Here is a 22,765-nt window from a genome sequence, read left to right as displayed (position 1 = left end):
TTTGCACTTAAGATGAAATTCTGCCTCTTTTCAGATGAAAAAATTACAGCTTTTCTTCCCAAACTTCCAATGCCCACTCTGAAGAGAGAGTGAATTTTTCTGAGGGTTTACAAGTAAATCCAATAATTAGTTAACAAAACTGACACTGGATCTGTAAAGAATTCAGCATTTGCACTAATCTTTCCTTTGTTCCAGGAGTTCCTTTCCATTCCTTCAAGCTTTCCATATAGTTAAAGTCAACATCTTGCGTGTGGAATATAACTGAAGAAACAAGGTTTATTTAAGCTAAATTACTGTTGTAGCAAACTGAAAAAAGTATGTTGATCACAGACAGGATCACTTCAAGGAACTCTTAAGTAGAGCCACTGTGAAGCTGGATGTGATTCAACATACAACCGCCTATCCTCAGCATAGGACTGTAATGATTCAGTAGCATGAGGGAGACTCGGCATCGGTACCAGTAATTTGGCCCAATTCTCACTATTCCTAAAACGAGTGATTCTCAACCAGAGTGCCATAGCACTCTGGGGTGCCTTGAAATCTTTTCAAGGGTGCTTCAGGGTGCTCCACAATGTTGGCACCGTTAGGTTTATTAACATGATTCATAAGACGAACTCAGAGATTTCAAATAGGAATCCATAGTTATGGCTTTTGAATTCTTTGCAACAGATAAACTGCTCTATCATTCAGCTGTAAAAAAGAACATTTAGAATTGGCATTTTCCATGAGGTGCCTCAAATCTATCCAGGGGTGCGTCAATTCGAAAAAGGTTGAGAACCACTTCCTTAAATATTTTGTGTCTGCCTATTAATTTGGATGTCAGTGCATGAAAAAAGTTTCCAGTGGCACTTTCATCTTGGCTCCACTATACATCAAGATCTGAGACAAATGTGCAAAAAGAGCCCTTTAAACATAGATATGGGGACTCGGGAATTGACTCCCCTTGATGGAGGTGCTTCACAAAGCACTGGTACCACTACCCTGCTGCTGTGAAACAGCGGCTGGAAAGTCACCACTTGCTTCCAACAGATGATGCAAAGGAACTGACAACCATGTTTAACTAGCTGGCATACTATTACGAGGTACTTCATGGGAGACTCCTCACAGTACTGATGGAGAAAGGAAAAGAGACAGTACATTTCTTAAGGAAAACACAGGCATTTGTTTCATCAGGGTTACATTCAGGGCCTTGCATGTTTACTGTGTTTGATGTACACCAAGTATTCTGCAGCCACTCTCACTCCACCTTGTAATGCTGCCAGGAGGCAAAAAATCTAACGGGTTCTTAAAACTCATTTTTCTCTAATATAGGACCGCAACCACTTATGCTTTGGCTGTAAGAACATGGTTACCACACCCTATTGCTACAAGGCAGAGTTAAGGACTTCCTAGTGCCTTAACTATGTACTTATTACCGTAAAATGTATGCATCTCAAATATAGGATTTATAATGCTTAGTTTGAAATTACTGCAACATCTCAGCATATTTTTTATCCACAGTGTCATTTTAACACTCTTTTTCCTGGACATTATTTCCCTTTTTAAATACAGGGTCTGTAGTCCATACACTTGTGGAGAAAGACTTGTAAAAAATAAAGCACGTGTAAGCCACACAACAATAACTCTCTGCAACCAGCATGAAGTAATATCTGAAAGAGATGTTTGCTATCAGTGTCCCCTTTCAGTGATCTGGTAACTCTGAACCCTAATGATGACACATTGAATGTCAGCCTGATTAACTGTGTTACTCCATCAAAGCATGTTAAGGGGGAGGCAGAGATGCACACATTTCACCACGAGTGACATTTTGCTGGGCATCAGAAGTGGGCACAGCCTGGCAGAGTACCACTACTTCGCACATACTTTTTAACTCCCTGCATCCCCTGGACATGTACTTGCAACTCCAGGCAAGTCAACAGTGTGCCAGTCAGCATTCGGACCACTGCTGTAATCATTCTCCAAAAAAAATGTGTTACAGTCACCTCAGCTTTGCTAGTGTCATTGAAATGAGCAGGAAGCTACAGGCTAAGAGCCAGGGAACAGATACCCAGAGGGATAAGTGGGCATTTTTACTGAGTCATTCCTGTGACAAGAATCCTACTTTAAAGAAAAAACAACAAAAAAACCCAACTGGTTATGATCTTTACTTCGCAACCCAAGCAGCACTAGGGAATCATTGGGCAGTCAGGAAAATCTCAGTTTCCCACCGCCTCTAGCACCATGGCCTGCTGCCATTGCTTTGCCTGGGATGTGTTTCAGCGCCTATCAAGATACAAGCATGCGGCTTTCTGAATTATCACATGTAAACCTCCCATTGAGCACTTCCATCACCAGCTCTGCTCCATTTTTTAAATGAGCAAGATTGCAACTTGTGATGTTAGTAAATTTCTAAGAGCAATTGTAGCTGAACTGGCATGGCAGCCAGGAAGATGAACTCACTTTTCCCCCCTTCAGTTACTGGCATCTGAGTCAAGGCAATCCCTCTGAACAAATCATTTGTTAAGATCTATTTGGCTTTACACATGTTGCGGCCTATGTAGGACCGACCATTACACTGACTACACTGAGGTCCCTTTCCATCCCTGTGATTCTATGGTTATAAGAATGGAAAACTGTTTATGTTTTAATGTGTATCAGGAGAGATGGGGGATGGGATGGAAGGATTGGTTCTAGTGGGGGAGAGTAGGAGAGAGGGAGAGGGAGAGGGAGAGGGAGGGGGAAAGGGAGATCCCATGGCTCCTTTCTGTAAAGCTAGGAGCTACCCAACCATGTTAGGCAAGGACGCCCTGGGATATGCATTCAGACTTCAACCCCAGACTTAGCTGTTTCCTGAGAATTGAAAAAAATGGGGGTGGGGGGAGATTAAAAATGAAGTTTGCTTAACCTTTTTTCACTTCCTGATCTGGGGCAGGCCAGGGTATGGAAACTGCAGAAAACAGACGGTGGTAGCACACAGCATGCAGAACACATTTGTCAAGTTTTTCCATAGAATCATGAAGGTTGGAAGGGACCTCAGGAGTCAGCTAGGCCAGCGCCCTAGCAGGCTCAAAATACAACCAGCCCCAAGGCAAGGTTTTTTCTACCCAGGTCTTAAAAACCTCCAAGGATGGAGGTCCCACAACCTCTCTGGATAACCTGTTCCAGTGCTTAACTATCCCCCTCATGAGAAAGTTTTTCCTCATATCTAAACCTAAACTTTCCTTGCTGCAACCTGAGACCACAGTTCCTTGTTCTGTCATCTGCCACCACTGAGAACAGTCCAGCTTCATCCTCCTTTGAATCTCCCTTCAGGTAGTTGAAGGCTCTCCCTCTAAGTGCCCTCCAGCTGAAAAGACTCAAGCTGCTTTCATTAGTTCATCACAGTACCATTAGCTCAAGCATTATCATCTTCGCTATATAGCTAGGGAAGTCCCCACACTGAGAGTTTTACATGTGTCTGTCCCCTACTAAGGTTGAACCTGAAAGCTGCAAGTGCTCGGTACTTGTGAAAAGCAGTGCACATCTCAGGATAGGCACCCAACAGGAGTGAAACTTATTGGTCAAAGTCACTAGCCTACCATCACCACTAAGATCTGAGAAGGTAACAGGATACCAGGGTCCTGACTCTCAATAGTCTTCTCTAACGAACACCTCCATTTTGGAGCACTTACTACCTAAGCCTTTACAAGAGGGACAATTTGAGCAATAATCCACAGTCTGAAGGACTGGCTGAGGAATGAGTAAATGAGTTATATATATAAAATATGACTTGGGTAATGAGAATATTAAAAGGCAAATATAATTATCTACAGGCATCTGAAAGGCACAAGAAAGATTGTTCAGGGCAGTCCAATCACATACAGTTAAAAGCACTGGAATGAAAGAGAGTGAACAGATATCTTGGCTGAAGAGCAACCATGGTTGAGGGCATGATCTCCCAAGAGACATGCCGTGCTAAGCTGGACAATATGCACTGTGGCAGGAAGCAGCTCGCAGTGGTCAGGAGATGCATCTGGCTAGCTGTTTCATCCTGGCTTTTTTTTTTAATATCGAGGATGATATTGCTATAGCATTGCAGGAAAGTAAAACATACGTTCTGCCCCATACAACTAAAGTACCATTAGTCATTACCCAGCAGTCAGCACTTTCATTTTCAGTCAAGGAGTCCCCTGGAACCAATGAACTCAAATTATATTTTAAAAGCATAACAGAGAAAAGCAGAAGCATAGCCTCTGGCAGTTCTGCATTTGGAAACATTTGCATATTCTCAAATGACCTTCTGAAACTCCTAATGGCGTCCCTTTGCGAGATCCAACATTAGATTGAAGGTCCAACAACAACGGGCCTCATCCTGACAAAAATCAGCCTTTCCAAAAGCCTCCACAGCAGTCAACCCACAGCCTTCCTCAGGGACTGTGTCAAGGCCTCTCACCTGGTTTAGGGATGCACCACCTCCAGATGACACACCTAATGAAAGTACAGCTCAGACACAGCCCTCATGTAATTTGACACAAAACTGTTTTACCTTTACACAGCACCAAGGGTAGAAATGTAAAAGCCAGCGAGTCAGGACATGCACAATTTGATGACCTCAGAGCAATAGCCACTTGTGTCCATTTGCACACTTTACTGACTAGTACCCACACTGAATAATCTACCTGGGTAATGGCAATTACTATGCAGACCTTCTGGATGGTATGAGGTGTCTCCAGGATAACTGATAGCTCCTCACTCATGCAGGAGTCTGAACCTTCATGGGAAAAAAATTAAGTTGCATCATGTTTAAGGAGATGCTTTAAAGTCTGCCCTGTGGAATGAACCACAACAGCCAGCATTGCCAGGCTGCACTGGTAATTATGTAACTTAAATTTTCTGTTAATATCACTTCTAAGCATTTCATTTCCTTAGGTTATTTTTGTTTGCTTTTAAAAGCAAGGAGGAAATAAAAGCGGGGAAAGAAAGAGACAAAGAATACATCCATGCAGGATAATCTGCGGACCCTACTCAGGACCATATATATTATACATTATGTATATATATTAACAACTTATGATGAATACCTGGGTTCACTCCTTATAGAGCAGAGTTCACTCCATGAGCAGAGAGAGGAAGCAGTGAACTCTCAATTCTCACAATTTTTGCTGCTGCTATTTTGGGGAGTGACAATTTTTGTTCCTGCCCAGATTCAGAGGAAGCAGCAGTTCATCCAAAAAGGCAGAAGCATTAGGGGCGGTGGCAGCAGCAGCAGCCAAGAGACAGAAACTGAATTTGCATCATTTGGCACACTGGACTGAGAGTCATGGTATTACCCCTGGACTTTTCCAAACTGGCACCAAAAATAGCAGTAAAGGGATACAAACTCATCAACCGCTGATAAAATCTTGGTGGATGTCCACTGAGAGTATTCCCCACTTTTGATTTCTTAGTTCCCTCTGCCCTAAAACACGTCTCTGATCTGAGATCTCTGCTGGCAAATGAGTCTAAGAGGGGATTCCCAGCCCTTCAGGGCGGCTGGTGAGCAAACAACATTTTGCAATGCTGAGGGAAATGGATTTTTTCACCCGTTCTCCAATAACTGAAAAATTCTGCAGGGATTTTCCTCAAAAACTTTCCAAAAACTTCCTATTTCCATAGAGACCAAGGACCAGATCTGATCCCGAGATTCAACCTCAGGACTGCCCATCAGGCAAACGAGGTGTACCACTCCCATTGAGGAGCAGAGGGAGATTCTCCTGGTGGGTGGTAATTCTCTGTGAGCATAAACTCAGGCCTGCTGGTTTCATGTCTTCAGCTCCTGGCCTCCACTGGCTTGAAGGCTATGACAAGTGCAATCTGGGCTCTGGCAACTCCTGCCAAGCACAACAGCCACTAAGGGTAGGGCAGACCTGTGTATAAACTGCTTCAAATTCTGCCTTTTAAAAGTGTTGTTAACTTGTAGTGCTTCAGTAGTATCTAGATGTATGACTGCCTCCCAGCTGTAATGTTAATGTGAAGCGCTTCAAAGCCATCCCTGTTTCAGCCAGGATCCTTTTTTTTATATATACAGGTTAATCCAATTTATAGAGCTATTGCTCTCTGTCTGTCTGCACCCTAATGAGATGCTACAAACTCGTATGACTGAGGGGCTGTCTACACTCTGCAAGTGGTAGACATCTGTAACCTGGCTTTAACTGAGCTGGCGTGGGTAACGATAGCAGCACAGATATGACAGCACTGGCTGTCCAGGCCTGTCAGTGACTCTAGGTAGCGATTCAGGCTGCTAACCAGCCACACTGCTACATCCTCACTCCTGTTGACAGCTCAAGGTTAAAACTAGTTGAGGCTTGGGCACAATTACTGCATTCAAAACTCTCAATTGTAGACATGAGCTATGTGGAGTGCTTTGTTATGCTTGAACCTGCACTGAAAGCGAGTTCGATGTGACGTTGGTATCCCTTCCTGGGCTGTGCACAGATTGCCTGAAACTAAGAACTGGGAACCAACAGTGGAAAATTTTGGCCACAAAGAGAAGCATTCTGAATACTCAAGAAAATGGTGATATAACAAAAGCCTTGATGCCACCTTATTGTTGCAGTCACTAAGGGGTAATCAGCAGGATAATAGCGGCAACAGCTGGGACTCTTAACTATAGACTATAGTCATAGTGGATATAAAAAGAGGAAAAAAAGGGGGGGAAAAGAAAAAAAATCTTGTTCTGCAGATGGAAGAGTTGAGACACAATAGATTCAGCTACCTATGACCACTTGTAGCATTTTATTCAGCTCATAGGGCAATAAATGAATGGGTGATATTGTTTAACTGGGTTTTTATTTTACAGAACAGAGTTTAAAGTCCAATTCCCTAAACATAATACAACACAGTTTACATCTATGGAAATTCAGAGTCAGGCTGGTGTTGTTAAGATATATAGCATAATAAAATACTAAATATACTGGCTTCTTCCATCGCACTCACCAAATTACCAAATACATTCCAGAAACTTTGCATTATCATTCCTCAAAATAGCTTATCTATCAATCTTACTCTCAAAGCATTTAAACCCAGAACTTTGCAATATACCAGGGCTAGAAAAAAAGAACTTTTTTACTGGGAAGGATAGGGCCTGGGCTTGCTAAGGGTGTAAAACTCTCATTTCTAGCCTTGGACAGTTGGGGTATATCAGACTGTACAGCTGAATATTATCCCTCTGTTGTCAGACCTGAATATCGCTTTTCTGGCATCCTGGGGCTAGTATCATTTTGAGGAGAAATTCCACGTTACTCCTGGACAATATATGCTCATTATTATCTAAATGATACAATATTCAGGCCTTTGTCGATATACACGAAGAAGTAATTATGTCCATATGGTTCACAGTTTTGTACAACATGGCATTACAGCATAGCATGGATAAATACATAACTCACAAATAATGCATGACTTGTGTATCACAAGCGCACATGCTGCAGGAGGAAGAAACAGAGAAAAGGAACCCAAGAGTCTAAAAGGGTCCGTGTGTGTCAATCCGTATGAAATTCCCCAAGTTGCGCTTTGAGTTTCAGGCTCAAAATCTTAAAACAAAAACTCGTGGAAGTGATCACATATTTCTCAGTATCATGACATCACCATAAAAACCTATGCATTTTGCATGATTCTTCCATCAAAACTTCAATTTGGCTCCAGTTCACTCCAGGTTATCATGAACTACAACAAAAACCCTGAAACAAGCAACAAGCATGGCCTATTCTGAATCTGTAACTAATCCAAGCTCAGGAGAGTTTCATGCAGTTTTTCAGTGTGAACATTTCATACCATTCTGACACTAGACTTCTTACTGCCTAAAGGAAAAATCACCTCCTCCCACTGCTGCATCTCGAAACAAGGAGCCTCCATCCACCTGATAACTTCCGCCTCCACCTTTGCAGTCATTGGACAGGCAACACGAAGCCTGTCGGTGCTGCTGCTTCGTGGACTGGAAAGATGATTGTGGAGCAATGAAGGAAACTGCATATGGCACCCCAAACACCCTGCCCATCCTCTACAGCATAGATGGTGTTAGGCTTTGTTAGGCTCCGTGAACAGCAGCAGCTGCACTGGACACACCTTTCCAGCCTCCTTACCAAGCACCACAAGTTTCATGTATACCCACATGCCATTCAATGCTTGGCCCAGCTGTGGCCAACTCCCAGTTCTCACCCACTTGACCTCTCACTCACTGGCCCACTTTACTTCAACCAAAAATGGATCTGAATTGCACCTTCCCAAAGAGGGAGCAAAGAAGGGCTCTGTCCAGGGCTTAGGCTAAGATTAGAAGCCCAGCTTTCAGATGATCAAGTACAGCAGTGCCCTCAGGAGATACAGCATGAACTCCAGGACTAGCAAGATCCTGCTCAGTATTAGAGTGATGGTGACAGCAGGCAGACCAACCAGCTAGAAGACAACCATCCACACGACATGCAACAGCACCACCACCACAAGCATCTGCTCATTGCTTTCCCTGCTGTCCCCACAGGAAGTCAGAGCGGCTGCGATACAGAAAGGCATTAAACTCTTGGCTTACCGAGACTAAACTGGTGAAACACAAAGAGCCCAAGCCAGATCCACTTCTTTGATGAGGTCCTAGCCAGCATCCCTTCGGCCTTGGGCATGCGCAGCATTCTCTTAGAGCTCCTTGGACCAGAAAAAGAAAGGAGAAAAACAGTAAGGAAACGAGGAGTTAATAGATGTGCTACAAGCTCTCTGTGCAGCTTGAGGCACAAGACAAAGGACACATGATGACAGCAGCAAGCAGGTCTATAGCACAGGCTGGCTGTGGAAGACCAAATATGGCTTATGCTAAAATCCCCACTGTGGTATAGAGACTGTGCTGAAGCAGAGATATAAGTGACTTTCCCCAGGGTCCTGACACTGGTCAGTGGCAGAAGTGGGAACAGAGCCCAAAGCTTCTGCTCTGAACACCAGACAAACTGCACCCGAGCCTCAGAGCACAGAGGCTCCGCTTACTACAGAGCCTGAGGGTGGGGAAAAAAATAGCTTTTCCTCCCACTTTTGGTATCTCCCTGTACCATCCTGGAGCTGGCCCAGCACCAACTCTAACCCCTGGAGAAGCCTGAGAAAAACTCCCTTGTGCAAACCACAGCACTCACCATGCTGAAGAGATGCTGCATTGGCCATTGCATGGGGTCTGCTTATCAACAGGGCACAGAGGTGTAAACTTCCGCCTTGTGTGCCCATCTTCCCCTCACCCCGTAACTGTCCGCCCCTCCCCCCCATTTCCCCCATCTCATTCTGTCTCTTCTTTAAAAAATAAAAATAAAAAAATCACAAACCATGGGAGTTTTCCTTACACCTCTTTTGTTTCTGACCAATTTTAACACACAGCATCTTTCAGCCCCACCTCCCTACACAAACCAGAGCCCTAAGGAATACACCCGGCAGTCATTCTGGGCAGTGGATGTGGCAGGGCAAGCCGAAGAGAGCAGTCCAGCAAACCCACGGCAGTCCCCTACCCACGAGCTCCACTCACTTGCATTCCATGGGCTCCTTCCTCCTTTAGTCGGGGGGTCCCTGTAGCCCTTAGCTGGCCACAACTGGCGCACGGCAGTACTCAGTGAAGCTCATTCTCAGTCAGCATGTGACGGGAAGGATCAGCCTGTGTCAGGCAGAATCTGGTTTTATACAGGCGCATCCTAGCCACTCCCACAACTTCCCCTTTATGTTGATTAACTATCGACATCTTTCTTAGGCTTCGGACCCACTGCTTTTCCCTCATCCTGTCCCTGCTGCTTTTTTGCTGAGCCTTGTGAAATGGAAGATGGGTCTGGCTAGGCACAGATCTGTCAGGGCACAGATCTTTCATGGCCACAAAGGACAGGAAGCCTTGTTTCACAACAGCTTAAAAATGGACCAAAATATTATTAATGCTCACATGGCAACACTTAATTTTCAACCACATACCCTCTGAACTCCTTCCCTTCTTCCCCCTGCTCTGTGCTCGGTCTTAACCTCTTGCCTTGCTGTCCCCCTTCCTCTCTTTGTCATTCAGCTTTCCATCATGCCTCTTGTGGTCTGCTATATTTGCCTCTCATCATCTGCCCCACCCCACTTGCATGAATGCTTCCTATACTCATCTATTCATCAAGGAAGTGTCCTCAGCCTCCTGTGCCCAGAATTTAGACCTATGTTTTGTATACGTTGAAAACTCATCTGGCAAGGTCTTGCTACCACACAGAAATAGATGTTCAGCGCATCACAGGCACAGATCTTACCCTTTCTGCTATGGGGCATCTACATTAAAGCCCAGTATAAATAATGAGTCACCAGATACAACTATTTTTATCCAAGTTAACACCCATACATCAATGTGGACATCAGGCAAAGTGGATAAATATAGATTAAAAGAAAAAAAAGATTTTCTCTGTAAAGCATGAACCTCCTTCAAATTAAATTTGAAATAGTGACTACCTGTATTAGGGCTTCAATTTACTATTGAAATACACTTAGTACAGTTAAGTAGTATATATATGATGCTAAATTAAAAAACAGCATCAAACAGGAAGAAGCTACTGGCTAGGCACTTAGGAAAAAAAAATAGTTGATGTGCTTGTGAAGAGCAATAATCTGATTTTCAGGTGCAAAGCATGTTTCTTCACTCAGCTGTTCATCTAGTTTAGTTACCAAAACAATTCAAAGCTGAAAAACCATTAGACATGCAGGAAAATGAGATTTCTTCTGATTTATCGATAGAAACAAGGCACGCAAGGGTGAATCTAGGCAGCTCTAAAACTTTGAAGAGCATGGTCAAGCAGAACCAGCCAGCTGAATTAACTAACTACAGTTAGTAATTACTTTGTTCTATAAATCAGTTTGTTTTAAATGCAAAATACATTTTTGAAATATATTTTTCTTATGGCTCTTGCACATTTACAGTACTTCATTTTAACTAAATAAGTTGTACCTGAATTCAAATTTCCATCCAAAAACAGCTGACACAAATCAGAAGTAAAAAACTGATTATCTGGGAAACAAGAAATGTGTCAGTCACTGGAGAAAAGACGGGTTAAATTCAGAATCTGAGTAAATGCACTGTAAGCTATAGAAATATTCACAGATACAGTGCATCTCTGGTTAGTGAAAAAGATGCTAATTGGAAAGGTTATATTTAGTTAAAAATTAGCATCGAGCAGATGCAACAGAAATCAGCCTCTCACTTTTGAAAATGGAAGCCCCAGTTGAAGCACACACCCAGTGTAATACGGTTACTGGCAAACCTATCCTAGCCGTCAAGAACCTACTCTTGCTTTCATTTTAAATTCAAGCTATTAAGCATTAGTTTTGCTTTTAACATACTAAAATTAAGCAAGAAATTCCAGTTTTTTACCTCATCATCTGCATTTGTGACTTGGGGCTCACCACTGCAGGTTGCCCAGGGGAGGTCACAACCCCTTCCAAAGAAATCAGCTGCACACTTGTGCACACTTAAGCAGCCATGGACGCCTCAGAAGTGCATCCACCAAGGTCTAGGGGTATACTGGAAAGCGTTTCTGAGCTTCTCAACTAATAGATGCAAGCAAAACAGTCAAGTTAGCATTATATCCCTGATGCTTTCATGCTATTAACGGAAAAGAAACTGCCTATTATTAGTCTTGGGAAAACAACTTGTTTTTGCCACTTTAAAACCAATTGCCATGGACAGCTCTGGAAAAAATGGAGCAAATATTCTCTCTACCCATCCCTCAAGCTTCTGCCTGGCTGATTTTATAGAAGCAGCTTAATTAACTTTATTTTTCTGCATGGTTCTCTTTGAGCAGTGCTTCATTCTTCTGAAGCAGGCAGTCAAGATGTCAGTTCACACAGACTGAGCACATCCCAGACCTACCATGCCCAGCCACAGCACATGCAAACACACTGCATTGCTCCGTCCATGCTACCAGTTAAACTGGAAGGTGCATAGCTGCATTCACATGGTGCTGCACCTGAACCAATTGATGTTCCCTCAGCAGAGGAAAAACCCTGGATAGCCAGGATTAAAAAATCATTAGGACTGCAGGGGTTACAAACATTATCCAAAGGATGCTCTTCCATATCAAGACATGCTGCCTCTGCTTCTACCTCTCCTTTTCCTCCCACGTTTGTGGTCCCTTCCTATAGCAAGCTGGTAAATCAGATTGCAAGGAGCCTGCCTCTACCTGTGATGGCACAGTAGCCAAGTCTGTTGCTTTATCTTAAGCACAAGTTAAACTTCCAAATTACTAGCAAATGTTTATGCTTGCTGGACACACACACATACACACTAACCAAGGCGCAACTCTACCTTGTTTTCTGCCTGAGTTGGGAGCATAGGACTTTCCCAGCTCAAAAGAGCACTACGCACAGACTCTGCTTTAAGCACATGCCCAGGGGCTTGTTTGTACAAGAAGATCAGTGCTTTGTATGGTAAGATGTGAATGTACAGCTACTGCATAAACTCCCCATATGGGCCCTCTCTTAGTTGTTACTCAAATTACAGGTAACCTTGGAAGTTGACTACTAATAAGAGGCAGAAAGGTTTACAGCCCAGTCTTTTATTTGCTTGCACTCAAAACACAAAAAGAAATATTTATCCCCAAGTCTATCTGGCTACCTGTAACGGCACAACATGGATTCTCCTGTATACTAACTGGGGAGACTCAAAAGCGGGGAGGAGAGTGGCATATAGATTGGCAGCAGGTCTTTTTGAATTTGTTGAGTTCTCCAAATTTCCCTCCAGCCTACACCCCATATTTATGTGGCTCATTCTCAATATTCTAATAAATGTTCTTCAATTGATTTTATTTAAATTTCTTTGTTTCACCAAAACTTTGGGGACTAGACTGAACCAGATCTCTTGTGGACTTGGAAAGTGTCAATTTGCTGGGATTTATATCCTTGGGAAAATAGAAGGGAGGGTTTTTATCTCTTTTTCCCCCTTTGTGTAATACTGTTCAGCAGTGTCCGGTTTCATCTTTACCTTAGTTTATGTCCTTCTCTGACAAGGCTATTTTGTTTTTACAAATGACCTTAGTATCTTAACAAAAACATATCTATTGTAGCAAAATAGCATCTAATGCGTTTGGTTACCTCAAGCACTACTACTATTTAAAAATAAAGTTATGATATAGCATATTTGTATTATTTAATGTAGGATCTTCCTTTCTAATGTCTCCTTTCAGGCCTTGTGCTTTGTTTAATTGCCTCTCATTACTGGTTTAGACATGTGGATGACTTCCTTTACTTTGTGAACCGAGCTAGTTGTCACATCTGCAAACGTTCACATTACAGTCACTATGGTGTGGCCTTATACTGAGCTATACTTCTGCAGCTTGGCCTAGGCCCCTTGAAAATGAAATGACCAAAGCTGGGAACATTGTGTACCAATACCAAGCGTGAGGCAAATTTCAAAAAGGAGCAAGCTACCCATGTTGACCATGCATGAGGACTGTCCACATTGACAGCTACTGCAAAGTGACTAGTGCACTAAAATTCAGGCCCTCACTTACTTCAAACTGACTTTCCCGCATAGATGAGCTCTGTGTGTCACTGCCTTCAGCAGGATTTAAGCATGTACTCAGCTGCACTCCTCAGTCAGGGACTATATAGGTAGAAGGAATCATTGTTATCATTGGCAAACCCTCACAGTCGAGGATGATTGTTTTCCATGATTGCCTTATCTGTGGATCCGAAGATGGCTGATGAGGCCAATCCAGGATCAACAGGCTCTGTTGCAACTTGGGCACATGTTTCTGTGTGGGGTGGGTGGCTTTGGATTCTTGATTACATGCTGTTTCTGCCACTCCCACTTTTCCATCTCCTATTGTGGTTGCTGTAAGGTTTCAAAGTACTGATATCCTTGGACTCTTTCTCCATTTGGGGCAGTCCTGGACTATAGTCTTGCATGAGCTGATGTTGATGTTACATTTTTTCATCTGAATAACGTCATCTGAAAAGGGAAGCATGCAATTTAATAAGAAAAGACTTTTCAATTCTTCTCTGGAGTGGCTGGTGTACAAAAAAAGAGGAAGATGTTACGTTGGCTGCTGGGGCCAGCATAAAATACATGACAGTTTTTCCTTTTTATTTTCTTTGACACAAGCCATTAAGAGAAATGGGAAAAAAAACTGCCAACTTTTTAATTTATGTTTGGAGAAGAGGCATTTAAAATACTGATCACCACTTTATCAGCAGAATGATGGTGCCTAAGAGGGCTGGGAATTTTTAAGGCAGTGGATCCCAAAGTTTTCCTTGGCATGACCCCAGTTATAGCCTCATTTTCTCGGCACAGCCCTTCACTCCAAACCCACAGCCCCCACCCGTGGCCCCATCTGCTGATTTTTCTATCCCGTTTGGGCTCAGGACCCACAGTTTGGGAACTGCTGTTCCAAGAGGCATGATTCTAAGGAGTATTGGAAGCCCAACAAGAACCTGTCCCAACTTGATGGAAGCACAAGAAGAATGGCAAGAGACCAAAGTAGCTACACAAGAAGCTTTTAAACTGCCTCAAATGCAAAAGGAAAACATATAAGCACTGTAAGAATGGTCAGAACACTAAGAACACGTACCAAGAAATAGCAAGAATGTGCAGTGACAGGATCAGGAAGGCAAAGACAAAGAATGAGCTGTACCTGGCAAAGGAGGTTAAGGACAACAAGAAGTTTCATAAGTTTGTTGCCCAGAAAAGAAGGACCAAGGAAGCTGTGAATCCTCTGTTAACAAGCCAAGGGGTGCTACTAATCTAGGACTTCCCAACCTTTTTCTCGACATGACCCCATTTATAGCCCCTTACTCCCAACTCACAGCCCCCCATCCCCTCCAGATGCCCCTCACTCCCAACCCACCACCCCCATGCCCTTTGATTGCCCTTCACTCCCCACCCGCAACAACGCAGCCCTGCTGGTGTCCCTCACTCGAGACCTGCCCCCCCTGCCCTGCTGGAGGGGGCCCCCACCTGCCAAGGCTATGGGAACAGGAATGAGGGCCAGGGCCCACAGCTCCCTGCCCTCCCCCACAAGCAGCTCCCAAGCCCCAGCTACCACATGCCAGAAGCAGTGGCTGCTGTGACCAGAGCAGAGCACAGAGCCTGACTCCACCTCCTACCCCCTTCCCTTGTGGGTGGCATGGCTGGAGCAGAGCCCATGGAGGTGGGAACAGATGCAGGCTGCCCACCACTGGCTCAGGGCTCCCCACCCTGCTGCCCTCCCCTCTGGATGCCTCTGTGGCCCAGTGGGCAGGACCCAGCTTGGGAAGGCATGAAGGCTCAGTACTGCTGCTGGGACCCCATGCTGGCTGCACCGCCAGACAAGGTGCCTCCTCCCAGCCCAGCAGCATTGGCAGTGTAGAGTTCCCCCTGCTGCGGCCAAGCGGGCAGGTGGCACCTCACAATGGTGGTGTGACCAGCATGTGGCCCCTGGCAGTGACAATGAGATTTCCCGCCCCACTCTTCTGCAGAGGCTCCTGGGGAGGGCAACAGAGCAGGGAACCCTGAGCCCACAGCAGTCAGATCGCATCCACCCCACCCCATGCACAAATCTGCAGGGTACATGTCCCTCCATGTTTCCCTCTGCAGGAATGCACAACCATTTTTTATTGATGCGACCCCAAGTTTGGGAACCACTGGCCTAACTGAAGGTACAAAGAAGGCAGAGCTACTCAACACGCTACTTTGCCTCAATCTTCACAAAAAGATTAAGCTGACAGATACCTAATAGGGTTTATCTAGATAAGGAAGGAGGCAAGCTGAGAGGTATAACAAAATAGGTGGTCAGAGAGCTTTTGTTGGGTCTGAATCAATTCAAGGCAGCAGGGCCAGATGAGCTTCATCCCAGGGTCCTGAAATAGCTGGCAGAGGAGATCTTGGAGCCCTTGGCAATGATCTTCATGAAGTAGTGGGGGACAGGCCAGGTACCAGGGGACTGGAAAAGTGCCAGTGCCCCTCTTGAAAAAAGGCAAGGAGGACCTGGGGAATTATAGACCAGTTAGCCTCACTTCAGTACCTAGATTGTTACTGGAGCATATCCTAAGAAAAGCCATTTGCAAGCATCTGGAGGAAGAAAGTCTGATCACAAGCAGCTATCATGGATTCATGAAAAACATCACATCAAACAAATCTGATTTCCTTCTTAGACAAAGTAACTAGTTGGGTGGATGAAGGAAATGCTGTAGATATAGTGTATCTGGACTTCAGCAATGCTTTTGACAAGATCCCACACAATCTTCTCGTAAATTAGAGGAACATGGGCTTGTTAAAATTACTACAAGGCAGATAGATAACTGGCTTAATAGCTGCAAACAAAGGTAATTATTAACAGGTCCATGTCAGAATGGCAGGATGTTTTGAGTGGAGTCCCACAGGGTTCTGTCTGTCCTGGGCCTTGTGCTGTTCAGTGTGTTTATTAACTATTTGGATGCTGGCATAGAAAGCTTCTTGATCAAGTTTGCAGACAACACAAAAAATAAGAAGGATTGTGAACACATTGGAGGCTGCAAGTGCAATTCAGAAGGATCTTGAAAGATTGGAAAGTTGGGCTAGATGTAACAGGATGAAGTTCAATGAGGACAAATGCAAGGCGCTACACCTTGGGAGAAATAATCAAAAACACAAATACAAAATGGGGAACACCTGGCTGCATGGCAGCTCTATGGAAAAGGATTTGTGAATCTTGATAGACCACAGGCTCAATATGAGACTGCAATGTGATGCAGCCACACAAAAGGCAAAAGAAGTTTTAGGCTGCATCAATAGAAACACTAGGTACAAGACATGGTAGGTGATAGTGCTTTTCTACATGGCAATGGTTAGGCCTCATCTGGAGTACTCTGTGTAGTTTGGGACTCCACATTTTAAATAGAACGTGAGGAAGTTAGAGAAGTCCAGAGGCTGGCAACAAAGATGATCAAGGGCTTGGAAAGCAAATCATATGAGGAGAAGCTGAAGGAGCTAGGTATATTATGCTTGCAGGAAACGTACTTAAGGGAGACATGATAGCAGTCTTCAAATATGTGAAGGGTTTTCATAAAGAAAGAGTTTCATAAAGAAGATCTGGGTCAGGAAGGAATTTTACCCCATGGTCAGATTAGTATGGACTGTGGGGGGTTTGCCTTCCTCTATAGTGGGAGGTGTGGCCCTTTACTGTAACCTTTTGTGCGTATATTGACAACATTTTATAGGAGAAGGACATTGGCTGCTGTGGTTCTCCTGCATTACCTGTGGCAGATTGTGTTGTGTCAGGGTTGAGGGCAGTTTTAGGTTGAGTTTAGATTATGATTGTATGGGATGGTTGAACTAGATGCCTTGGGCAGGGGGCTGAACTAGATGACCTCTGGAGGTCCCTTCCAGCCCTACTTTCCTATTACTCATAGCAAGTACTAGAACATTTGCATCCAAAACCAAGGTTGCTCAAATATATCAGAATAAGAATTCCAGCCAAACACATCATTGCATATATCTGCAAGGGTTTTTGGTTGTAGCCATGTTGGTCTAAGAACATAGGTCGTCCAGGTTCTTTGGGTAGATGTAATATCTTTTATTAGACCAACTGAGTAGTTGGAAAAAGGTTATTTGCAAGCTATTGGGTGCAATCACTCTTCTTCAGGGATAGACTTTTAACAGTTTTGACACTCTTCCAGAGAGATATATTATACATTTGAAAGAGCCACCTGGATATCATGCAAAGATTGGCTGCAGTACAAAAAGAAAACCCCCACAGATCACACAGTATTAGTTATGACATATCACCCTTCCCTAGAACCTACATGGAAAATCCTCAAACAATGGCAACCCAATGTAGAAGAAGACCCATTTCTTAAAGAAATATTTCCAGAACCACCCATCTTAGCCTTTAAACAAGCACTGAACCTCGTTAACCTCATCACCAGAAGCAAACTCCCTATGACCCAAACAACACCTAATGGATCTAGACTATGCCAGGACAAGAAATGTGCAAAACCTGCCAACACAACTCCACCACTTCTACAATAACCACACCCCACAAGAAAACCATCACCATTCCTGGATCTTGCACCTGCACCTCCAGAAAAGTTATATATCTCATCCAGTGCACCAAATGCCCTGATGGAAAATATGTAGGAGAAACCCAACAACAGCTGTGCACCAGAATGAATGCACATTGAAAATCTATCAAAGACAAAAATACCCAATTACCTGTTGGGGCACATTTCTCACAAGACAGTCACTCCCCCTCTGATCTCTCAGTTGTAATCCTCAAAGGGAACTTACAGAACACCTTTTGTAGATGAACCTACAAACTTCACTTCATAAATCTACTGGATACAAAAAATCATAGATTCAATATAGACATTGGATTTATGGCAGATTACAACCTGCCTGACATCTGATTCACCAGGTACCTGCCAGACCTGACCTCTAACACTTTTCTTTTCCCCCGCTTCCTCCCCTCCCCTCCTTTTCTACCCTTTATCTTCCTAATTTCTAGCTATTTACCTTTTCACAGACAGCCTCTTTTCTACCTTGAAAAACTACTACAGTAGAGTGTCCCTTACTTACTTTTGGCTTTTATTCTCCCTTGCTTCCCCCATCGCTTCCCTTCTCTACCTTTTGATGTCCTAATTTCCACCTATTTACATTCTCAGTGACATCCTGTCACACTTTTAGGTTCTTTATTAGCAGAGACTCCCTATGCTTGAAGAAGGGTAAACATGTTTCCAAGTACTCAGTTTGTCTAATAAAAGATATCACATCTACCCAAAGAACCTGGCTTGCATATATTGACAAAGTTTTCAACACCCAAGCTCAGTGCTGAAGAAACACATTTCACAGTGGAACTCAACCTTACTACTTTTCACACAATGATTTTCATATTGATCAATGTCTATTCTTGTTTCCATAAAGAGCAAGAAGCAAACTTATAGTGTACCCTACTGCCAGTGTTCCAAATGTCCAAAACTGACATCCAGGCTCTCATTATGGGAATGACATGCATGTTGCGTACACATTGGAGACACCCTGTATGTCAAGGCTGATAACCATCCTGGGGAGCAGAGCAGGGTACTTGCTGCATAACAGGTTAGTGAAAATCTGGAGCTGCATTTAGCAGCAATCCTTTCTATTGTTTGTTTATGCAAGCAAATATTTCCCCCACAAACATTTGGTAAAGAACAAGTATTTTGAAGAGTTGTTCAAATTCGTATTCTCACACTAGAAGTGACTGTTCAACCACCTCAAAAATTCTTTGTTAATATAGCTATCAGTCAGTCCAGGAGCAGAATTAATACCATCAGACATTGGTCCCCTTAGAGCCATAGGCAACAATACTTAGCCAGTAACATGAAGCAGGAAACATCACATTTTGCTCTGCTCATCCACTTCATTTAACTTTTTAATTCCCTTTTGTTTAATTAATTTCCTTTAATTTCCTTTCCAAGGAAAGGAATGGTCCCACTGGCAATTAATTCTCTGTGAAACATGGGTTAAAGACCACTGCCAAAAGAAATAGAATAATGCTTTCAACATTGCTGTTTTCAGCCCTTGACAGGTCCAGTGCTATATATGGAATGGGAGATGATGTATTGGTATATAAACTGAATACAAAAAGGACAGATGTATCTCTCCGCTGGTTAAGTAAACAATGCCTCCTGGCTTGAGATGTGTTGGCAGGAAGCCCAAGTAAAGATGACCCACATTACCCAAGAAGAAAGCCAGCCTCACAGATTTCACACAAGAGCTTTCAAGGGCAAAGGAACAGATAGATACCTGTGGAAAGCAGCAAGTCCTAGGGCTTGAGAGTACAGAAGAAAATGCTTTTCATTGAGGTTTAAAAGATAAAAATCCCAAAGCTCTGCATTGTAACAGAAATGAGGATCTAAAGTTTTTCGTTTTTAACCCTAATTCCCCTTCCCACCTTCAAACTGGTGAGATTCCTGGAGTTCAAAAACTGTACCGCAGAGTACATCTGAGCTCTAGTGAGTTCAATTTACAGAAATTAAAGGAGTCTAAGTGAAACAATGCAGTTTCACTTGTGATAATCACTCCCACGTGCCCTGGTGCAGCAAATATCAGGCTTACCCTGATTTAACTCAACATGTCTTGGAGAACTTGTAAGAAAAAAGAAAGTGATTTTATTTTCTCCCCTTCTTCCTGACTACTCAACTTCCAGCTAGCTCCTGAGATTAATTTTATTTTAGAGTTCTGATTGACAGCTGGCTAACCTGTGGATCCAGAGGAGGGCCACTCGCATGATCAAGGGGCAGCAAGGGAGGCCCTTCGAGGAGAGGCTATGGGACTTGAACCTGTTCAGCCTCCACAAGAGAAGGCTGAGGGGGGATCTAGTGGCCTGTTACAAACTAGTCAGAGGGGACCAGCACGCACTGGGGAGTCCCTGTTCCCCTGTGCACTACCAGGAGTGACCAGGAATAACAGTCACAAGCTGGCAGAGGGCAGATTCAGACTAGACATCAGGAGGCGCTACTTCACTGTCAGGGCAGCTAGGATCTGGACCCAACTTCCAAGAGAAGTGGTGCTGGCTCCTACCCTGGGGGTCTTTAAGAGGAGGCTGGATAATCACCTTGCCGGGGTCGTTTGACCCCAGTACTCTTTCCTGCCATGGCAGAGGGTCGGACTCGATGATCTGCTCAGGTCCCTTCCGACCCTAGAAACTATGAAACCTGGAAAGGTTTGGAGTTCTATTTAAGAGATGGACAGCATCCTCTTGAAGGGAAGTGCAATCTTTCTTTAAACCCATTCCACTTACCCCTCTGCTGTTCTGATGAAAGCCTTACTTCTGACCCCATGATTTGTGGTATCTGCAGAATGCCACAAAATGTTTCCTTGGAAATTTGTACAGATCATCTATTATGGTGTTTGGGGTTTTAATTACCAAGGGAACCTTAATGCATTAAGACAAAGAGTCAAATTTTACTACCAAGGACATGTTTGACTTCTATTGATATAAAAGAGGAGGTTCTGTGGGGAAGCATTATGAGTTTAACCTTGAATTCAACCTTGAACTTAACCTCAGAATTTAACCTTGCCCATTCAAACCTTGATGGTACTGTACATTCCAGTGTATTTTATACACAAATCATGCAACTTGCAATACATTCAGTGTCTGTATGGTGTAAACCAAGAGCAACAAACAAATCAAAAGCAAGATCTAACACTGACTCAGAGGTAGGCAGAAAGAAGTGCAACACTCAGTTTGTGAAGGAAAAGAAGGGAATTGAAGTGAGGATTGTGGTGGGGCAAAAAGAGGAAAACGATTAGTTAAGTTTCAGGGCCAGATGGCTACAAGAAGAAATGCTGATTGCGATTCTTTTAGAGCTGATTAAAAATGAACTGTACTTTGAACATTTCTTTAATTGAAAAGAGTGATGCACAAAAAAAATCACAATGTACATTTTTTCAATAAGGTCTTCACATTTTCATTAAGCCTTTGGTCTAAAGGCTCTGCCCCTGGTGCTGCTGGGCTTGTACACCAAACTGTATTTTGGAAACACATTTCCTCACTGATATCTGGGAATTGAGTCTGATCTGTTGCCTTCTATTCCTACACACCTTAGTGCCACTAAGCCAAAGTTTGCTGCTAGCACTGGAACATTTTAACACTGGCCCGAGCTCAAAGGTAAATTCCCAAACATAACATGTTCAGGACCTTAAAAGAAAGGCAATGCTCTGTAGAATGTGCCCTGTTCACTCATATGGACAAATCTGCTGATTTATCTGAGACTATCTCTGAATTTACTGCCCAGCATGCAGCCTTTACAATCTTGTAAAAAATAGTATATTCTTAATCATCTGGAATTTAAACCCCTGGAGAAGAGCAATGTAGTCACACTGGACCATGTACTGGATCCATTTCTCTCTTTTGTTCTGGTGTTATGAATGTTTGCTTTGCATAGGTCCAGGATTCCCCTCTGCTAGGCAGTATGACGTAGGTCAAAAAGATGAGTCTGTCCCAAGTTTTCAAGTAGGAACAAAAGTCAGGTTTTTTGTTTGTTTTGTTTAAACACATTTGTTAGTTTGCAGACAATCCATGAGCAGAACTATTTTTTTCCCATAGGAGCACCCCACCTACCCTCAAAGTGCGCCATCGTTTCATACTTGTACCACCTGGTTGATTTGGGGTAATATTTTAGCAGTAGATAAGTGACCTGCAAGCCCAAGTCTGATTTTCAAAAGTAATTCAGGCACTAAGGCTATGTCCACAGTGCAATCAGGGGTGCGAATGCAGCATAAACAGCCCATTTGGTTTTAATCTAGCTAGCTTGGGTACCAATAGCAGTGGTACAATAATGGTAGCACAAGCTCCAGTACTGGCTGTAGAAACCCACTGGGAGCACTGGTACTTAAATCAGGAGGCTAGGTCATTCTCACTGCTGCTGGTACCCGTAAAGTAGCTCCGCTGAAGCTATTTCACATAAGGGAAATCATGCCTCCCAAGTACAGTATAGCTATAACCTTGGAAATTTCCCTTGTCAAGCCACAAGTGATTGTCTCCTCTGTATCTGAATCAGTACAGGGTCTTGCCCTGGTGGTTTCTGTTCATTAATCTTTGTCTATATAATACAAACTTGGTTGACAATAGAACACAATTAAAATTTAAGGGGCTTATCTATAGCTATACCAGGAAAGCTAGTGTACAAGTCAGGGCATGATTTTACAATGCATCAGCCACTCTCTGCTAGCTCCCCATGTTGACATGCTTTCTGCCTACCGAGAGTGTCTTTAGGCAAGGTAGACCACTCCACTCTGAAAAAGGAGCTAGCTAGCTTGCTCCAGAAAGTATCTCACAGGGAGTCAGTGTGAAGTAGCCAGTAC

The 22,765-nt window shown here is 43.5% G+C and overlaps 1 protein-coding gene across 2 annotated transcripts in view; it reads right to left on the bottom strand.

Annotated features, from left to right (window-relative positions):
• CD80 (CD80 molecule) overlaps window positions 1–22,765 on the bottom strand; it is a 46,347-nt gene that overhangs the window by 17,541 nt on the left and 6,041 nt on the right. The window contains exons 1-2 of one of the 2 annotated variants that reach the window (XM_019528712.1): window positions 9,485–10,474; window positions 8,519–8,628 (exon numbers count right to left, since the gene is read on the bottom strand). In XM_019528712.1, coding sequence (XP_019384257.1) covers window positions 8,519–8,628; window positions 9,485–9,495 — 121 coding nt within the window. In that variant the 5' untranslated portion in view covers window positions 9,496–10,474. Of the gene's footprint in view, window positions 1–8,518; window positions 8,629–9,484; window positions 10,475–22,765 lie in introns of those variants that run through there. The other variant, XM_019528713.1, reaches the window with a different exon arrangement.

The sequence above is a fragment of the Crocodylus porosus genome, unplaced genomic scaffold, assembly GCF_001723895.1.
Source record: "Crocodylus porosus isolate Cpor-Errol unplaced genomic scaffold, CroPor_comp1, whole genome shotgun sequence".
In the NCBI taxonomy this organism is placed as follows: Eukaryota; Metazoa; Chordata; order Crocodylia; family Crocodylidae; genus Crocodylus; species Crocodylus porosus.
Note: the sequence above shows the minus strand (reverse complement) of the source record. Positions and strands in the feature narration are given on the sequence as shown.